This window comes from Salvelinus fontinalis, chromosome 7 (genome assembly GCF_029448725.1).
Source record: "Salvelinus fontinalis isolate EN_2023a chromosome 7, ASM2944872v1, whole genome shotgun sequence".
In the NCBI taxonomy this organism is placed as follows: Eukaryota; Metazoa; Chordata; class Actinopteri; order Salmoniformes; family Salmonidae; genus Salvelinus; species Salvelinus fontinalis.
In genome coordinates, this window is record NC_074671.1 from 29,176,481 (window position 1) to 29,195,889 (window position 19,409).

The following is a 19,409-nucleotide window of genomic DNA, read 5'->3' on the forward strand; positions in this document are numbered from 1 at the left end:
CCGTTTGCTAAATAAACGGCATTGACACTTGGATTGGAACCAGTGCTTTGGTAAAATGACATGCCAATGAGAATGCATGATCAGAAAATAACTCTTAAGTATTTGGAATAATTTATTTGACAGTCATTTTTGCTCATCTTTATTAAAATGTGTCAATTCCAGACCTCATCGTATATATTCAATATAGTGTAATGAAACAGCAGGGAGCAGGTCTCGAACCCTCGACCTTCAAGAGGTCCGGCGCGCTATAAACTGTGCCGCAAAAGCATTATTGTGCGGCGGATTCGATTTCCGCGGTTATAAACCCAGGGTCGTTACAATAGTTTTATTGAGTTGACAATAATACTTTTCAACGCCAGTAAATAAAGATGTAGGGATATTATATATGATGGGAAACATTTCCGTAGTGCAAAATAGCACAGTAAACCCCTAATATGGCAGCAAGATTTAATCAGAAACCTGTCTTCAACAATATTATTTAAAGGTATAGTTAACGAAATGACGTTGCACACGCAGCACCGCAGATATTACGACGAACAAGATCCAAGACTTCACTCTCACACAGTTTTTGCACACGGGTTCGAGTAACTCTTAAAACGTGGTAGCCACGGGACTAAAACAGTGGAGAAATGTAGCCTTGCGCGCCAACACTCTTGGTTGTTGCAGAAATTGACCCACTACGCGGTTTACTTTATGCAGCTACATCATATCGCGGACTAACGAGAGTTTAGTAAAGTGAGCAATGCATAAATATTCACCTCCTTATAACACACATTGTAGAAAAACATGTCCTAAGGAAATCACACTGCCAGATTATGAGGTTTACGGTATTTTTTCACTGATCTGTGCTCTTTTACACCACGACAATGTCGCCCGATGTGTTATTTACATCATATATTATACCCATTTTTATATTAGATACAATCGCACTGTGTAAACATTCATGAATATGAATCTAAAGGTAGTACCTGCACTACACACTTTCACAATTGTCAGTCTTTCCCACTAGATCGTGCCATTGTGGAGTGGAACCATACAGGTTATCATGGCTGTGTCAAAAATCTATACAGCCTACTGCTTACTAAATGTACTAACGATACTTTATACTATTTAGAACAGACTAAATAGTATGCAGTAAGCAACAAATATGAATATATTCAATACTGTGAGTACAATAATTTGGTCATGGCCCAGGTCTCAGTTTCTCTCCCCTTGATTGTGGAAGTATGCTGGGTTAACCTTATTGAGCATTCTGCTCTGTGTTCTTGCAGTCCTTCCAATGTCACTCCTAGGGAGAATAGCAACAGTGCTGAAATTTCTCAATTTATAGACAATTTGTCTTACCGTGGACTGACTTTTAGAGATACCTTTGTAACCCTTTCCAGCTTTATGAAAGGCAACAATTCTTAATCTTAGGTCTTCTGTGATCTCTTTTGTTCGAAGCATGGTTCACATCAGGCAATACTTCTTGTGAATAACAAACTCAAATTATGTGATAGTTTTTTATGGGGCAGGGCAGCTCTAATCAAATTCTCCAATCTCGTCTCATTGATTTGACTCCAGGTTAGTTGACTCCTGACTCTAATTAGCTTTTGGAGAAGTCATATGCCTAGGGGTTCGCATACCTTTTCCAACCTACACTGTGGAATGTCGTATTCAATATAGACAAGAAAAAATACAATCATTTGTGTGTCATTAGTTTAAGCACATTGAGTTTGTCTATTGTTGTGACATAAAATTTTATCTGATCTTCATCTAAAACAAATTTATGCAGAAACCCAGGTAATCCCAAATTGTTCACATGCTTTTTCTTGCCACTGTACATGCAATGGCAGAAATAGACTGTATTCCAGGTTTGGGGTCAATTCCAATTTAATTTGAAATTCCAATTCAATTCTGGAATTTAAGGATGAAGTGTAGAATTTACTTGGAATTGAATTGGAATTGAAAAAGAACCAACCTTGGAATGGAATTAGAATTGAATTGGAAAAACCATACTTTTTGGAATGGAATTGGAATTTCGACAGTCTGAATTGGAATTGAAGAAAAAAAACATCCTTGGAATGAAATTGATTTGAATCTAGAATTGTAAAACTTGAATTGATGCGTTTAATATTTTGACATCCAGGCCTGGACTTTTTTACTCATTCCATTTCTGTGTCTCCCATGCAGGATCCCACAAACACGCCCACTGTTTCCATGACAATAGATGTCAACATATGGGAACATTTTGATTTCGTCTACAAAAGCCACTTGTGCTGATTTATTTACTAGCTAGAAAAACACGTTTGATGTTTACAAATTAGCAAAAAATACGGGTAAGTAGATATGTTTTTGCCTAAGTTCTTAAGTTGGTATCTAACAGCAGTTAGCTAACTTAGCTAGGCGGCCCACAACATGCATGACTTTTGCTTCGGACCTGTTGTCGTTCTAGAAGTGGCAGGATGATTGCCCACCCTGGCAGTGAAGTGAGGGTGTTAATTCGAAGCCGACCGACTGCTAATTTTGCTCAAGAGCTCATTGAATACCTACCAGACGGACAGGTATGTTTTACAGTGTAATGCTGCAGTTTCCCCTCCAATCTCATTTGCATTATGTAAACGTGACATTTTTAACTCTGAATTTGAGAGTGGTGAGTAACTTAACGAATCTTACTAAACAATGTGGCAAGGTTTTAGGTTATAGGTTGTTGAAATGACAGATTCTGTCATTCATTTAAAATAACACAGCCTTAATATGCATGAATGAGACATGATATCATATTGATCTCAAACCACATTATTAACCCTAAACAGGTTAGTTTGTTGAAGGAGTTGATGAGCAGATTCTTATAATTGCTTCAACATGGCTATCTGTGTGATGATCTCTCAGACAGTGAGTGTCCACCAGAGGAAGGACTCCAGGAAGGGAGTGGTGAACAACCAGCTGAGCTCCTGGTCGTTCCGGCTGGATGGGGTGCTGCATGATGTGTCCCAGGAGGAGGTATATGGCCGCGTTGGGCGAGGGGTGGTGCTGGGAGCCCTGGAGGGGTACAACGGTAGGCTAACTCTGTCCCCATGTTTTACACTACCATGGTCATAATTTGATTGTATACCAGTCTGATTCTGCTCAAAGCCAATGGCAATGCAAGAATGTAGCGAATGTTGAATGCAGAAACAGTCAGGTGGGTACACAGGCTAGGTAGTTTGTTTTTCTGGCTGCATGGCAGAACTGAGGTGAAACTCCCCCCCCCAAATCTTGCTTGTTTTACTCTTAGGCACTGTGATGTGTTTTGGGCAGACGGGGGCAGGAAAGACGTACACCATGACTGGAGCCACAGAGAGTTACAAACAGAGAGGGATCATTCCTCGGGCCCTACAGGAGGTAGACCAGGACAACTTATGTCACCCGACACTTACCGATAATTTACGCCACATGGCGCACTTGAAGTCATTCAACCCTGGATTACATTGGCTACCAGTTGTTTTCCCTGCCCTAGTCTAATGGACCAAAGTGAATGGCTTTTCAGTCTCCACACACATGTTCTGTTCTTCTCACCCTGGTCTCTCTGATCAGGTGTTCCATGAGGTGGAGCAGCGTTCGGACCACGCCTTCAGTGTCCACTTGTCCTTCCTGGAGATCTACAATGAGACTCTGGTGGATCTGCTGGCGTCTGTACGGGGTTGCCCAGGGGTAGGGCCAGGGGGCATGGCGGTGGTGGAGGAGGCAGGGGGAGGGGTATCAGTCAGGGGGCTGTCCCTGCACCCCGTCCACAGCGAGGAGGCGGCCCTTAACCTTCTCTTTGAGGTGAGTGCTAAATACCTGTATGCAAGCCTCCCGAGTGGCGCAGTGGTCTAAGGCACTGCATCGCAGTGCTAGCTGTGCCACTACAGATTCTGGGTTTTTGCAGCCGGCCGTGACCGGGAGACCCATGGGGCAGTGATGTCCTTGTCCCATAGTGCACTAGACACTACTGTGACGGGCAAGGCGAAGTGCACACTGAGACAGTTGCCAGGTGCACAGTGTTTCCTCTGACACATTGGTGAGGCTGGCTTCCGGGTTAAGTGGGCATTGTGCCAAGAAGCAGTGCGGCTTGGTTGGGTTGTGTTTCGGAGGACGCACGGCTCTCGACCTTTGCCTCTCCCGAGTCCGTACGGGAGTTGCAGCGATGAGACAAGACTGTAACTACCAATTGGATACCACGAAATTGGGGAGAAAACTGGGTAAAAAAAAAATATATATACACCTGTATGTTGTGCATCTGGAGTGTTGTACATCTGGACAGGTGATGGATATTTGTGTGACGAGGGGTGGTCTTTGCTCTACATTCAGGGAGAGATGAATCGCATCATCGGAGCTCATGCCCTGAACAAGAACTCCTCCAGATCTCACTGCATTCTCACTGTCCACATTGAGGTAAGGATGGTTTAGACACAACTCACTGCTTCACTGCATTCTCACTGTCCACATTGAGGTAAGGATGGTTTAGACACAATTCACTGCTTCACTGCATTCTCACTCTCCACATTGAGGTAAGGATGGCTTAGACACAACTCACTGCATTCTCACTGTCCACATTGAGGTAAGGATGGTTTAGACACAACTCACTGCTTCACTGCATTCTCACTGTCCACATTGAGGTAAGGATGGTTTAGACACAACTCACTGCTTCACTGCATTCTCACTGTCCACATTGAGGTAAGGATGGCTTAGACACAACTCACGGCATTCTCACTGTCCACATTGAGGTAAGGATGGTTTAGACACAACTCACTGCTTCACTGCATTCTCACTGTCCACATTGAGGTAAGGATGGTTTAGACACAACTCACTGCTTCACTGCATTCTCACTGTCCACATTGAGGTAAGGATGGCTTAGACACAACTCACTGCATTCTCACTGTCCACATTGAGGTAAGGATGGCGTAGACACAACTCACTGCTTCACTGCATTTTCTCCAGCCTTATTAATGCATTTTATAATGTTGTCTTGTATGTTGCAGTGTGTACAGTGTGGCAGCCATTCTATAGTTCTGTAATGTGTCAATTCATGTTATCAATTTGTGTTTTACAGTCTCGCTCCCATACTCTGTCCGATGCAAAGTATGTCACTTCCAAGCTGAATCTGGTGGACTTAGCCGGGTCAGAAAGGCTGGGCAAAACCGGAGTGAGTTTCAAAGTGGTGTCATACCTGACTTTTTTCTCATAGTGTTATTTTGACAGTTTATGTATTTATTGCAATGAGTGGATTTGAAGTTTTCATGACAAAATCCCCCAGTTCCTGACAGTTCTTAGTGCTAACCCCCATGTCCAACTGTGTTCTCCTCTCTGGGACCAGTCTGAGGGCCAGGTGCTGAAGGAGGCCATGTACATCAACAAGTCCCTGTCATTCCTGGAGCAGGCCATCCTGGCCCTGGCGGACCGACGCAGGGACCACGTCCCCTTCAGACAGACCAAACTCACCCACGCCCTCAAGGACTCATTAGGTGAGGGGGGGGGGGTTAGGAGATCAGTACCACAAGGAAATACTGTCTCTGTCAAAGGGTTCAATAGTTTTTGAGTGTTGCCTGAGGACATTGGTACCACATCCACCAAAGCCAAATCAATACAGAGACGAGAGCAATGTTCAAGTTATCAATTTGTAGTCCAAGTGATTTAAAGGCCCAGTGCAGCTGTTTGTATCTTAATACTATATCATTTCTGGGTAACAATTAAGTACCTTACTGTGATTTGTTTTCAATCAAAATGGTCAAAAAGAAACACAGACAGCTTCTTAGCAAGAGCAATTTCTAGGGCTGTCTGGGAATGGTAGTCATAAAATCAATATAATCCGCTCTCTTCTCTATAGGTGGGAACTGCAACACAGTGCTGGTGGCCAACATCTATGGAGAGGCTTCTCAGATAGAAGAGACAGTAAGTACGGAGCTGTGTGAGAACGGCTTCTTCCTGTAGTCCTAGTTTAGTGTCGTTTCCTAGAGTAAAGTGGAGACCTGTGATGTGTGATCTGCTCTGTCTCTACTGTAGCTGTCCACACTGCGCTTCGCCAGCAGGATGAAGTGTGTGCAGATGGACCCTGTTGTCAACGAACACACCGACCCTGTGGTGAGATTATTATACCTCAACTTCACACACCAGAACACATTTGGATTATGACAGCGGATTAATTACTATAACTCTATATCATATTGATTGTTGTTTGTCCATTGATTATATTCCTTTCGAAAACCTGTTTCGAAGGTCATTTGTACCTTGAAGGAATCCTGTAGGATTGTTTTTGTAAAGGTTATACATTGACGATAACACTGCCTACAGATGAACAGCATTGTAGAAACTGAAGTACTGGTATTGTATTGATAACTGTATTGTTATGGGGGCAAGACATGTGCAGTGATTAGCCAGGATTGAATGGTATCTGATTGGATATGTGTGTTGTTTTGTGCAGCTCCAGATCTGATTGGATGTGTGTCGTTTTGTGTAGCTCCAGGTCAGGAAGCTGGAGAAGGAGATCCAGCTGCTGAAACAGGAGCTCAGCATTCACAACACACTGGTGAGGAACCTCAAGGAAGAAAAGAAGAGGTCAATGTTGAAGTATTAAGTATTGCTTGGTTTAGCCTGAGTGGCAAATTTGTTTGGCGAGACAACACAAACAGGTCTTAGACCCAGGCTATGGTTTAATTAGAGAATAAGACCAGAGTATGTGATTGTGTGCTGGTGTGCAGGCTAACCGCATGGGCCTGTCCTACGACACGCTGTCAGACACCCAGGTTGCAGAGATCCAGAGTCAGGTGCGGAGGTATCTGGAGGGCAGCCTGGACGAGATCAATGTGAGAACCCCCTGAGACTAACATTCTCTCCCAGTAGAGAGATGGATTTTTCATATGATTTATTAGGATCCGCATTAGCGACAGCTAGTCTTACTGGGGTCCGACACATAACGACAAATACATAGCAGACAAGATATTTACAATTTACATACATTTAAAAACATGAACATGTAGTGTGTGTGTGTGCACCTATCACTTACACATACATGTCAGTACATACACACAACAAGTGGGTCACGTAGGTCACATGGCGGAGATTATCACGCCACATATGGTTATAAGGCACAGTGTAATAACTAAAATGGTATCCCTCTGGTCATGACTAAAACTGTATCCTTCAACTTCAAATAAACCATTATTTCTACATAAAATAAATATATTATATAGCGCTTTTCATTTCAAAGAGAATCTGACGCTTTAAAAACAAAAACAACAAATGTAGGGTTCTGGCAGTGGCATGTCTAGACTTAGACGATGGTCTTCTACTGTTGCTAGGGCACTGAGGCAGTTCAGAAAGGCTGTGGTGGAGGGATTGTCGATGGATCTGTGTCATGGAGCTAACTTCTTCTAGCATGGCTGATTTTCATACTGTTTTATCTCCCCCATGTCTGACTTCTCTCCACAGATTGTGAGCATCAGGCAGATCCAGGAAGTATTTTCCCAGTTCAAGCAGGCCATGCAGTGAGTAACTGAGTCCCTAGATGCTTATCTAAGGACAATTTGACAAATTTCCCACTCGTGGTTAAGGTCAGGATTGGGGAGATTAAGCTAATACTAGATCTTTGCCTACAAGAAAAGTTCTACCTGCAGTGTGAGTAACGCTCACCAGGCAACCAATGATAGGATCGGTTTATGTTATGGGTGTTGAGGTCAGTTTGGCATATGTGTTAAGTGTTGTGTATTGAACAGGCAGCAGGAGCAGAAGGTGAAGGCCCAGCTGTGTCAGAACTATACGTTGGTGGAGAAAGCCCAGAGTACAGCTGGCTCCACTGCAGCCAAGGTCAGTCTCTGCCTGATGCTTGGACCAGTGGCCACCACGATGGTGCTGCTTCAAACCTCTTGCAAATGTCAGTGGGGAATTAGTTTTATATTGTTTAAGCAGGAGGGTCAATTGCAAACCAGTTCTCATTTTTCGTAATGTTGACTTAGCCAAAAGGCTCAAGTTGTTCATACAGTTTTTAAACGAATGCTGTTGTTACTTTGTGTCATAGTCACGGGGCTCCCAAGGCACAGTGGGCGTGGTGGAGGGCCATGGGTTTGGGGTGGGGCTGGCAGTTCCATCAGAGAGGCACATTCGGCTCCTGTCTCCAGGCAGGACCAAAGCCATTAAGACCAAAGAGCTAGCAAGGTCAGTGTCCTGACTCCTGAGTACAGTCCATTCATGCTGCCTGAGTAACATCACCGTCAAATCCTTCCCTTCCCATTGAAAGCCAATGTCAAGACCATCTTTTAATGTAAACCCCAAATGTGACTGTCCAGCCAGGGGAGAAAGGAGGCTGTGGAAGGAAGGAGTCCTGGTCCAGGGAAGCAAGTGGAATCTGTGAACCCAGTCCAGAGAGACCGTGAGGGTCGCGAGCATGACCCCCAGAGCCAGGAGCCTCAAGGACCACAGGAACCCCTTAGGACTGAGTATACACACACCTATGTCCCTTTATACAACATCTGTCCTGTATATTACACGTGTTATTCTATGCACAGGGACAACGTGTCTGATCTAGTATTTCCCTCCTCCAGCTCCCCTCCCCCTAAGGCAGAGGCCTTTGAGGACTTCAAGGCAGAGCGGGGCAGCGAGATCAACCGCATCCTGAAGGAGAACAAGGTGGTGCTGCTGGAGCGCCGCGCCCGCCTCCGGGAGCTGACGGAGGGCGTGAACACGGCCAAGAGAGAGATTGACAGCACAAGCACCGCCTTGCACCAGTGGAGAGACAAGAGACAGAGCCAGGGTATGGGAGCTCAATACTGTGTGTGTGTGGTTGTGTGTCAGACCTACAGTACCAGTCAAAAGTTTGGACACACCTACTCATTCAAGGGTTTTTATTAATTTTTACTATTTTCTACATTGTAGAATAATAGTGAAGACATCAAATCTATAAAATGACACATATGGAATCATGTAGTAACAGAAAAAGTGTGAAACAAATGAAAATATATTTTATATTGGAGATTTTTCAAAATCCACCCTTTGCCTTGATGGCAGCTAAAATTAGAAAAGAGAAATGACAGTCCATCATTCATTTAAGACATGAAAGTCAGTCAATCCGGGAAAATGTCAAGAACTTTTAAAGTTTCTTCTAGTGCAGTTGCAAAAACCATCAAGCGCTATGATGAAACTGGCTCTCATGAGGACCGCCACAGGAAATTAAGACCCAAAATTACCTCTGCTGCAGAGGATAAGTTCATTAGAGTTAACTGTACCTCTGATTGCAGCCCAAATAAATAACAGACACATCTCAGAGTGAAGGAAAAGCAGCCAACAAGTGCTCAGCATATTTGGCAACTCCTTCAAGACTTTTGGAAAAGCATTCCTCACGAAGCTGGTTGAGAGAATGCAAAGAGTGTGAAAGCTGTAATCAAGATAAAGAGGGGTTACTTTAAATAATATAAAAAATACTTTGATTTGTTTTACACTTTTGATTACTACATGATTCCATATGTGTTATTTCATAGTTTTAATTTAATATTTATTTATTTAGTTAGTTAATTAGGCAAGTCAGTTAAGAACAAATTCTTATTTACAGTGATGCCTACACCGGCCAAACCCAGACAGCGCTGGGATAATTGTGTGCCGCCCTATGGGACTCCCAATCATGGCCGGTTGTGATGCAGCCTGGATTCAAACCAGGGTGTCTGTAGTGACACCTCTAGGACTGAGATGCAGTGCCTTAGACCGCCGCGAAACTCAGGAGTTTTGATGTCTTCACTATTATTCTACAATGTAGAAAATAGTAAAAAATAAAGAAAAACCCTTGAATGAGTAGGTGGGTCCAAACTTTTGACTGGTACTGTAGGTTCAAATACTATTTAGGATACTTCAATTACTAAAGCCTGGTGGCATTGGGGTGTCTGGTGATGGGGGCAGGAGTGAATGCACAGAGAGCCCTTAATCAGACCCCTGCATGTCAGCGGGACAGAGCTATTATGATCTCCAGCAGTTGGGACTTGAGTGGCAGCTGCTCTCGGCTGTGTGACTGAGCAGCCTATTTAGGAGCCACACTGCTCACCCCAGCTGGGGAGAGGCCTAGAAAAGGTGGCCTAAAAATTACCCACTCACTCCTTCCTGGATAGGCTACTGCACCTATCGGGAGTTCCACGGTCGAAAAATGCAAAAGAAAATAATTCCCCTGAAACTGGCAACATGGCACATCAGAACTCTTTTGGACACTGACAACGATAACGATAGACCCCATCGGAGAACAGCTCTCGATTGGTGCAGAACTAAGGTGCTACAACATTGACAGCACTGCCCTGAGTGAGACCAGGTTCCTGGATGAAGGTTCCCTGAAAGAGGAGGGAGAAGGCTACACCTTCTGGAAAGGTTACCCTCTAGGTGAACAACATCAGCACGGTGTGGGACTGGCAATTAAGAACAGCCTTTTACCCAGCCTCACCGAAACACCTGTCGGCATAAGTGAAAGACTCATGTCTCTCCGTATCCCTCTAGGCAAGATTCACTATGCCACTCTTCTCAGTGCATACACATCAACGTTACCATCTGAAAATGAGGCAAAGGACTGCTTCTACCAGTCCCTAGTTGAGGCACTTCACCACATCCCCAGGAATGACCAGAACTTTCTGCTGGGTGCCTTCAACGCTAGGGTGGGAATGGGACAGAACAACAGGATATGGAGCGGAGTGCTGGGTAGGCATGGTGTTGGCCAGGTCAATGAAAATGGCATGAGACTGCTAACTCTGTACCAATGCATGATCACATCATCACTAACACCTTGTTCCAGAAGAACAAATACAAAACATAATGGATGCACCCCCTTTCAAACACGGGCACCTGATCGACTTCGTCATAGTGAGATGTTCTGACACCAATGACGTCCTGCTGACTTGTGCGATGAGGAGCGCAGAATGCTGGACAGATCACCGTATGACACTGGCTACACTGCAGGTGAGTATACCCTCCCCAACTCCTGCAGAAGTCCAGTAAGAGATTAGTTCCGTCACTCTCTCGCTGAAAGGCTGAGAGAGATTGAGCCTCTTCTGAGCTCAGAGGACCCCATTGACCAGAAGTGGGCATCTATCAGCTCAGTGCTCTATCAGACAGCGGCCCACTCCATTGGCTACAGAGGTAGGAAACATCAGGACTGGTTCGATGAGAACTCGGACACAACCTTACTGAACAATATGCACAGGGCTACTCTCAACAGCCCCACATCTGCTACCCTCCACCAGCAATGGTGAGCATCACGCAAGAAAGTACAAACAACCTTGCTTGCTTTGCAGAACGAATGGTGGACGAATAAGGCACAGGAAATCCAAATTGATGCCGACAAAAACGACATGCACAATTTCTACAGCACAGCTAAATCTATCTAAGGCTCATTCACCCCCCTGAAAACAGCCGACGGTCTGACTCGAAGGACCAAAATCAGATTTTGTTGATGTGGGCTGACCACTTTGAAGCACTACACAACCAGCACTCTCCAGTAGACAACTCCATCCTGGAAGAACTGCCTGTCCGTCAACCCACTCAAGACCTCAACCATTCGCCAACCTTCCAAGAGGTGTTATCAGCTATCCGTTCCCTCCAGAACAACAAGACTTCTGGCGCTGACAGCATCCCGGCTACTTAATAAGAAGGGAGGTTACTTCTGCACCAGAACGCTCCACCAGTACATCACTGAGGTTTGGGACCGGGAGATCATCCCCCAACAGTGACGGGATGCAAATATTGTAACCATCTATAAGAACAAGGGTGACAAGTCCATCTGTTGGCAACAGCCAGGGGGTATCCCTTCTTGTCGTTCTGCCCCTGAACAAGGCAGTTAACCCACTGTTCCTCAGCCATCGTTGAAAATAAGAATTTGTTCTTAACTGACTTGCCTAGTTAAATAAAGGTAAAATAAAAATTGCTGTTGCTGAAAAGGTCCTGGCCAAAGTGATGCTACATAGGCTGGTGAATAACATCACAGAAGAACTGCTGCCAGAGTCACAATGCGGCTTCAGAAAGAACAGGAGCACGGTCAACATGATATTCACGGCACAGCAACTCCAGGAGAAGGCCTTTCATAGCCTTTGTCGACCACTCCAAGACTTGACACTGAGCAGGGATCTATTATGGGGAATTTTACCCAAATTTGTCAACATCCTTTGCCAGTTCCATGATGGGATGATGACTCGGGTGGCCATAGGAGGGTAGGAGTCAGTGCCCTTTGGAGTACGCATTGGTGTGAGGCAGGGGTGCGTGCTGGCCCCTGTACTCTTTAACATCTTCCTCCTATGTGTCACCCAGCTTCTCCACATGGAGCTTGAAGACAGCAGTGGGGTTGCGGTGGACTTCAGGCTGGATGGAAACCCATTCAACATCAGAAGGCTCCAAGCAACCACCAAGGTTTCGATGGAGCGGGGTCTTGAGCTGCAGTATGCTGATGACTTTGCTCAGTCCGTCCTTGTAACGGCTGTGAGAGTCTAGCAGGATGGGACTTTCTCAACACCACCAAGACAGAGGTGGTCGGCCAATGGAGATCCAGCCACCATGTCTTCACCATTGAACACACATCACTGGCAATAGTCCCGTCATTCAAATACCTGGGCAACATCCTCTCGGAGGACTGCAGCATCGACTACGAAATTCAAAACTGGATCAAGCTAGCCTCAGCTGCCTTCGGGGGAAACTCCGATGCAGGGACTTCCAAAACGGGGATCTCCACCTCCACACCAAAGTCGCCATGTATCAAGCCGTCTGCATTAGCACACTACTTTCCACCTGTGAAGCCTGGGTCACCTACAGGCCTGTGTGTACACAGTGCCTTTGGAAAATATTGAGAAACCTTGACTTTTCCCACATTTTGTTAGGTTACAGCATTATTCTAAAATGGATTCAATTGTTTTTTCCCCCTCATCAATCTCCACACAATACCCCGTCATGAGAAAACAGAAATATCACATTTACATAAGTATTCAGACTGTTTACTCGGTACTTTGAAGCACCTTTGGCAGCGATTACAGCCTTGAGTCTTCTTGGGTATGATGCTACAAGCTTGGCACACCTGTATTTAGGAAGTTTCTCCCATTCTTGTCTGCAGATCCTCTCAAGATCTGTCAGCTCTGGATGGGGAGCGTCGCTGCACAGCTATTTTCAGGTCTCTCCAGAGCTGTTCGATCAGGTTCAAGTCCAGGCTCTGGCTGGGCCACTCAAGGACATTCAGAGACTTGTCCTGAAGCCACTCCTGCGTTGCCTTGGCTGTGTGCTTAGGGTCATTGTCCTCTTGGAAGCTGAACCATCGCCCCAGTCTGAGGTCCTGAGCGCTCTAGAGCAGGTTTTCATCAAAGATCTCTCTGTACTTTGCTCTGTTTATGTTTCCCTCAATCCTGACTAGTCTCCCAGTCCCTGCTGCTGAAAAACATCCCCACAGCATAATGCTGCCACCACCATGCTTCACCGTGGTGATGGTGCCAGGTTTCCTACAGATGTGACGCTTAGCATTAAGGCCAAATAGTTCAATCTTGGTTTCAACAGACCAGAGAATCTTGTTTCTCATGGTGTGAGAGTTCTTTAGGTAACCTCCAAGTCTGGAGTCATGTGCCTTTTACTGAGGAGTGGTGGTTTACTGAGGAGATGGTTGTTTTTTGACTGGTACCATACAGTTGATGTCGGAAGTTTACATACATTTAGGTTGGAGTCATTAAAACTCATTTTTCAACCACTCCACAAACTTCTTGTTAACAAACTATAGTTTTGTCAAGTCGGTTAGGACATCTACTTTGTGCATGACACAAGTAATTCTTCCAACAATTGTTTACAGACAGATGATTTCACTTATAATTCACTGTATCACAATTCCAGTGGGTCAGAAGTTTACATACACTAAGTTGACTGTGCGTTTGAACAGCTTGGAAAATTCCAGAAAATGATGTCATGGCTTTAGAAGCTTCTGATAGGCTAATTGACATAAATACATAATTCACCTCCATAAGTCCATTGGAGGTGTACCCGTTGATGTATTTCAAGGCCTACCTTTAAACTCAGTGCCTCTTTGCTTGACATCATGGGGAAATCAGCCAAGACCTCAGAAAAAAAATTGTAGACCTCCACAACTCTGGTACATCCTTGGGAGCAATTTCCAAATGCCTGAAGGTACCACGTTCATCTGTACACACAATAGTACGCAAGTATAAACACCATGGGACCATGCAGCCATCATACCACTCAGGAAGGAGACGCGTTCTGTCTCCTAGAGATGAACGTACTTTGCTGTGAAAAGTGCAAATCAATCCCAGAGCAACAGCAAAGGACCTTGTGAAGATGCTGGAGGAAACGGGTACAAAAATATCTATATCCACAGTCAAACGAGTCATATATCGACATAACCTGAAAGGCCGCTCAGCAAAGAAGAAGCCACTGCTCCAAAACCGCCATAAAAAAAGCCAGACTACGGTCTGCAACTGCACATGGGGACAAAGATTGTACTTTTTGGAAAAATGTCCTATGGTCTGATGAAACAAAAATAGAACTGTTTGGCCATGAAGACCATTATTATGTTTGGAAGAAAAATGGGGATACTTGCAAGCTGAAGAACACCATCCCAACCGTGAAGCACGGGGGTGGCAGCATCATGTTGTGGGGGTGCTTTGCTGCAGGAGGGAATGGTGCCCTTCACAAAATAGATGGCATCATGAGGAACGAAAATTATGTGGATATATTGAAGCAACATCTCAAGACATCAGTCAGGAAGTTAAAGCTTGGTCGCAAATGGGTCTTCCAATTGGACAATGACCCCAAGCATACTTTCAAAGTTGTGGCGAAATGGCTTAAGGACAACAAAGTCAAGGTATTGGAGTGGCCATCACAAAGCCCTGACCTCAATCCTATAGAAAATTTGTGGGCAGAACTGAAAAAGTGTGTGCGAGCAACGAGGCCTACAAACCTGACTCAGTTACACCAGCTCTGTCAGGAGGAATGGGCCAAAATTCACACAACTTATCGTGGGAAGCTTGTGGAAGGCTACCTGAAATGTTTGACCCAAGTTAAACAATTTAAAGGCAATGCTACCAAATATTAATTGAGTATATGTAAACTTCTGACCCACTGGGAATGTGATGAAAGAAATAAAAGCTGAAATAAATCATTCTCTCTACTATTATTACCACATTTCACATTCTTAAAATTTAAAACTTGTGGAACAGTCGTTAAGACACTAACATCTTACAGACGGTAGGCAATTAAGGTCACAGTTCTGAAAACTTAGGACACTAAAGAGGCCTTTCCACTGACTCTGAAAAACACCAAAAGAAAGATGCCCAGGGTCCCTGCTCATCTGCGTGAACATGCCTTAGGCATGCTGCAAGGAGGCATGAGGACTGCAGATGTGGCCAGGGCAATAAATTGCAATGTCCGTACTGTGAAACGCCTAAGACAGCGCTACAGGGAGACAGGACGAACAGCTGATCGTCCTCGCAGTGGCAGACCACATGTAACAACACCTGTACAGGATCGGTACATCCGAACATCACACCTGCGGGACAGGTACTGGATGGCAACAACAACTGTCCAAGTTGCACCAGGAACACACAATCCCCCCATCAGTGCTTAGAATGTCCACAATAGCCTGAGAGAGGTGGGACTGAGGGCTTGTAAATCTGTTGTAAGGCAGGTCCTCACCAGACATCACCGGCAACAACGTCACCTATGGGCACAAACCCACCGTCGCTGGACCAGACAGGACTGGCAAAAAGTGCTCTTCACTGATGAGTCGCGGTTTTGTCTCACCAGGGGTGATGGTCGGATTGGCGTTTATCGTTGAAGGAATGAGCGTTACACGGAGGCCTGTACTCTGGAGCGGGATCCATTTAGAGGTGGAGGGTCCGTCATGGTCTGGGGCAGTGTATCACAGCATCATCGGACTGAGCTTGTTGTCATTGCAGGCAATCTCAACGCTGTGCGTTACAGGGAAGACATCCTCCTCCCTCATGTGGTACCCTTCCTGCAGGCTCATCCTGACATGACCCTCCAGCATGACAATGCCAACAGCCATACTGCTTGTTCTGTGCGTGATTTCCTGCAAGACAGGAATGTCAGTGTTCTGCCATGGCCAGCGAAGAGCCTGGATCTCAATCCCATTGAGCACGCCTGGGACGTGTTGGATCGGAGGGTGAGGGCTTGGGCCATTCTCCCCAGAAATGTCCGGGAACTTGCAGGTGCCTTGGTGGAAGAGTGGGGTATCATCTCACAGCAAGAACTGGCAAATCTGGTGCAGTCCATGAGGAGGAGATGCACTGCAGTACTTAATGCAGCTGGTGGCCACACCAGATACTGACTGTTACTTTTGATTTTGACCCCCCCCCCCCAGGGGGAGTTGACAGTGAGGACAGTTGACAGTGAGGACGTTTATTTTTTTGCTGAGTATATACACTGCTCAAAAAAATAAAGGGAACACTTAAACAACACAATGTAACTCCAAGTCAATCACACTTCTGTGAAATCAAACTGTCCACTTAGGAAGCAACACTGATTGACAATAAATTTCACATGCTGTTGTGCAAATGGAATAGACAAAAGGTGGAAATTATAGGCAATTAGCAAGACACCCCCCAAAACAGGAGTGATTCTGCAGGTGGTGACCACAGACCACTTCTCAGTTCCTATGCTTCCTGGCTGATGTTTTGGTCACTTTTGAATGCTTGCGGTGCTCTCACTCTAGTGGTAGCATGAGACGGAGTCTACAACCCACACAAGTGGCTCAGGTAGTGCAGTTCATCCAGGATGGCACATCAATGCGAACTGTGGCAAAAAGGTTTGCTGTGTCTGTCAGCGTAGTGTCCAGAGCATGCAGGCGCTACCAGGAGACAGGCCAGTACATCAGGAGACGTGGAGGAGGCCTTAGGAGGGCAACAACCCAGCAGCAGGACCGCTACCTCCGCCTTTGTGCAAGGAGGTGCACTGCCAGAGCCCTGCAAAATGACCTCCAGCAGGGGGGATCTACTAAGCTAACATATGGAATTGTTTTAAGATGGTCATACCATTTGATGGGGATTTTTGTATTATGTTACTTAGATTGAGGGGCTACAATTTACTATGGAAGCTCACACACCACTGGCATTAAAGTAGAAACACATGCCAATCAGAAAAAAGGTCCATTCATTTGATTGCTGTATTTATACTTGTATCTTGTGTGTGTGTGTGTGTGTCTCCCCATAGGTCAGTTTGTAAGTGCGGAGGGGGTCCCAGTGCTGGATGAGGCAGAGCTGTCTCTGGCCCTGCGTCTGAGGGAGTTGAAGACTCAGTACCGGCAGCAGTACGAGGAGCTGCGCGGCACCAAGGCAGAGGTCAGCTACTGCCAGCACCTAGTGGACCAGTGCAGGACGCGCCTACTGACCGGTGAGCATTCACATCCACTATTTCCGTTCTTCACACCAACTGTCATGTCGTATCATGGGAGAAGACAGTTGTTCCATGGCTGATTCTGAATAGACAGAGATAAAGTTAGCATGAACCAGGAGGACTCTACCAGCCGGTCCCAAAATGCTCCCTACCCCTCCCTCCTTGACCCCCTGACCCCTAGATGTTTGCAGATCTGTAGGGCCTGGATAGGTTTAAGCAGTGCAGTGGTGGAGTTTCCACCATATATTGCTTCCGCCTTACAGATCTGCAGAGGAAAAAAAGGGGCCAAAGGGAAGAGGTTGGCAGTGATTTGGGACCAGCTGTACCTCTCAGAAAGCCACAGGGTGATGGTCCCACATTGACAACCTGTCCCTTGTGTGTGTCAGAGTTTGAGAGCTGGTATAATGAGTCCTTCCTACTTCCTGAGGAGGTGCAAGCCATGCTGAGATCTGGAGGACCCATCAGGCCTGGACTGGTGCCTGTGTACAAGGCATTGGCACTGGTGAGTCTGACCAGCCCAAAGGGCTCTGGTCAAAAGTATTGCACTATATAGGGAATAGGGTGCCATTTGGGACATAACTGTGGTTTTAACAGGAGACAAGTCATTCATATTTCATGGTTACAACTGTGGTTTTAACAGGAGACAAGTCATTCATATTTCATGGTTATAACTGTGGTTTTAACAGGAGACAAGTCATTCATATTACATGGTTACAACTGTGGTTTTAACAGGAGACAAGTCATTCATATTTCATGGTTATAACTGTGGTTTTAACAGGAGAGAAGTCATTCATATTACATGGTTCCAATGTCGATCTTAATATCGTGTGGTGTTTTGTTCTCAGGAGGAGGATGAGCAGGAGCACTTTGAGCGTCTGCGCTATGAGCTGCTAGCAGACAGTCCCAGTGCCATCTCCTTCTACAATGCTCAGAACAGGACTGTACAGAGGGTCAGTCTCGCACACACAAACACACTCTCATTGTGGGTAATGAATGAGTAACATTGTCACTTGTTCACACACAGACCAATACAACAGTGTGGCTATACAATACTACTATAGCAGTTGTCTCTCACACACTAGAAGCCTGTTAGTTACCCCACCCACAAACTGAGGCTTCATCCCAAATTGCACTCCTTTTGCTCTGATGGGCTGTGGTCAAAAGCAGTGCACTATAAAGGAACTATGGTGCTATTTGGGAAGCATCCAGAGAGTAAATGTATGTGTTCTGTTTGCCTTCTGGTCTCTCCTATCTGTGCAGAGGAACTACAGCAAGGCCATGTCTCAGACGCCAGTCCAGAAGACTACACCAAGGGGCTCTGGTAGAACCAAACTGCCTGCCATTCTCTCCGTCATCTGAAGGAGAACTGCTTGATTCTCACCAATAATTATTGCCTCGGATTTTGGATTTGTCCTGAATAAAGAGACACTGGCGACCTAACATTGTTTTTAATTTGATCACTTCTATGGCAGTAATTTCAAAAATACACACCAGGATTCAAACCAAGGTCTTGCTGCATGGCCACCATCATATTACACCCTGTGCCATTAGAGGACATTTGTCCAGCCTTTTCTCCTGTTTAGTCTCACCTGTTGCTTTCTAGCTTACTCAACTTGAAAACAGTTGTTAGGAAACAAAAAACAAAAAGTTGGGCAATCGAACTAGCAACCTGCCGCATCACAACCCATGTTTTACACCTGCAAATTCAGTGATTTCCCCCCCCCCCCAGTTTTGGCTCCACCCACTAATTTAGCTAATTAGAAGACACCCACACCTGGATTCTGAACATTCAACCAATTATATTTGTGATGTCCTCAACAAGATCAAATAAGGAAACATTGGGCTTGATTCAAACAGAGAGAAAGAGGCTCTGCAGAAAATCTCTCCCTCCAGCAGGTGGCGTCTGTTTCACTACCAAGCAAGGAGTTCTTGAACGAGTGTCGAATTGTCAACAAAAAATGTATGCGCTGTGGACAACGACTCCCATTGTTAAGGCGGAGAGACGTATGATGGATATACTGACAAGATATTTGATTAAACCCTTTCCACAAGTGATC

The 19,409-nt window shown here is 45.4% G+C and overlaps 1 protein-coding gene across 4 annotated transcripts; it reads left to right on the plus strand.

Moving 5' to 3' along the window:
* The first annotated feature begins 1,724 nt into the window (after positions 1-1,724).
* kif9 (kinesin family member 9) lies at positions 1,725-18,792 on the plus strand. 4 transcript variants are annotated; one of them, XM_055929010.1, is made up of 21 exons: positions 1,735-2,318; positions 2,435-2,543; positions 2,872-3,037; positions 3,257-3,363; positions 3,556-3,786; positions 4,312-4,395; positions 5,054-5,146; positions 5,318-5,465; positions 5,828-5,892; positions 6,004-6,081; positions 6,458-6,526; positions 6,699-6,803; positions 7,429-7,484; positions 7,713-7,803; positions 8,015-8,151; positions 8,283-8,432; positions 8,538-8,746; positions 17,170-17,349; positions 17,739-17,854; positions 18,198-18,302; positions 18,613-18,792. In XM_055929010.1, exons 2-21 carry the CDS (start codon positions 2,445-2,447, stop codon positions 18,709-18,711), a joined length of 2,388 nt encoding a protein of 795 aa, XP_055784985.1. In that variant the 5' UTR covers positions 1,735-2,318; positions 2,435-2,444; the 3' UTR covers positions 18,712-18,792. The 4 variants fall into 4 exon arrangements, with proteins under 4 accessions (XP_055784987.1, XP_055784984.1, XP_055784986.1 ...); XM_055929012.1 differs by lacking the exon at positions 18,613-18,792 and having other exon boundaries at positions 1,725-2,318; positions 17,780-17,854; positions 18,198-18,291; XM_055929009.1 differs by having other exon boundaries at positions 1,730-2,318; positions 8,283-8,746.
* The last annotated feature ends 617 nt before the right edge of the window (positions 18,793-19,409 follow it).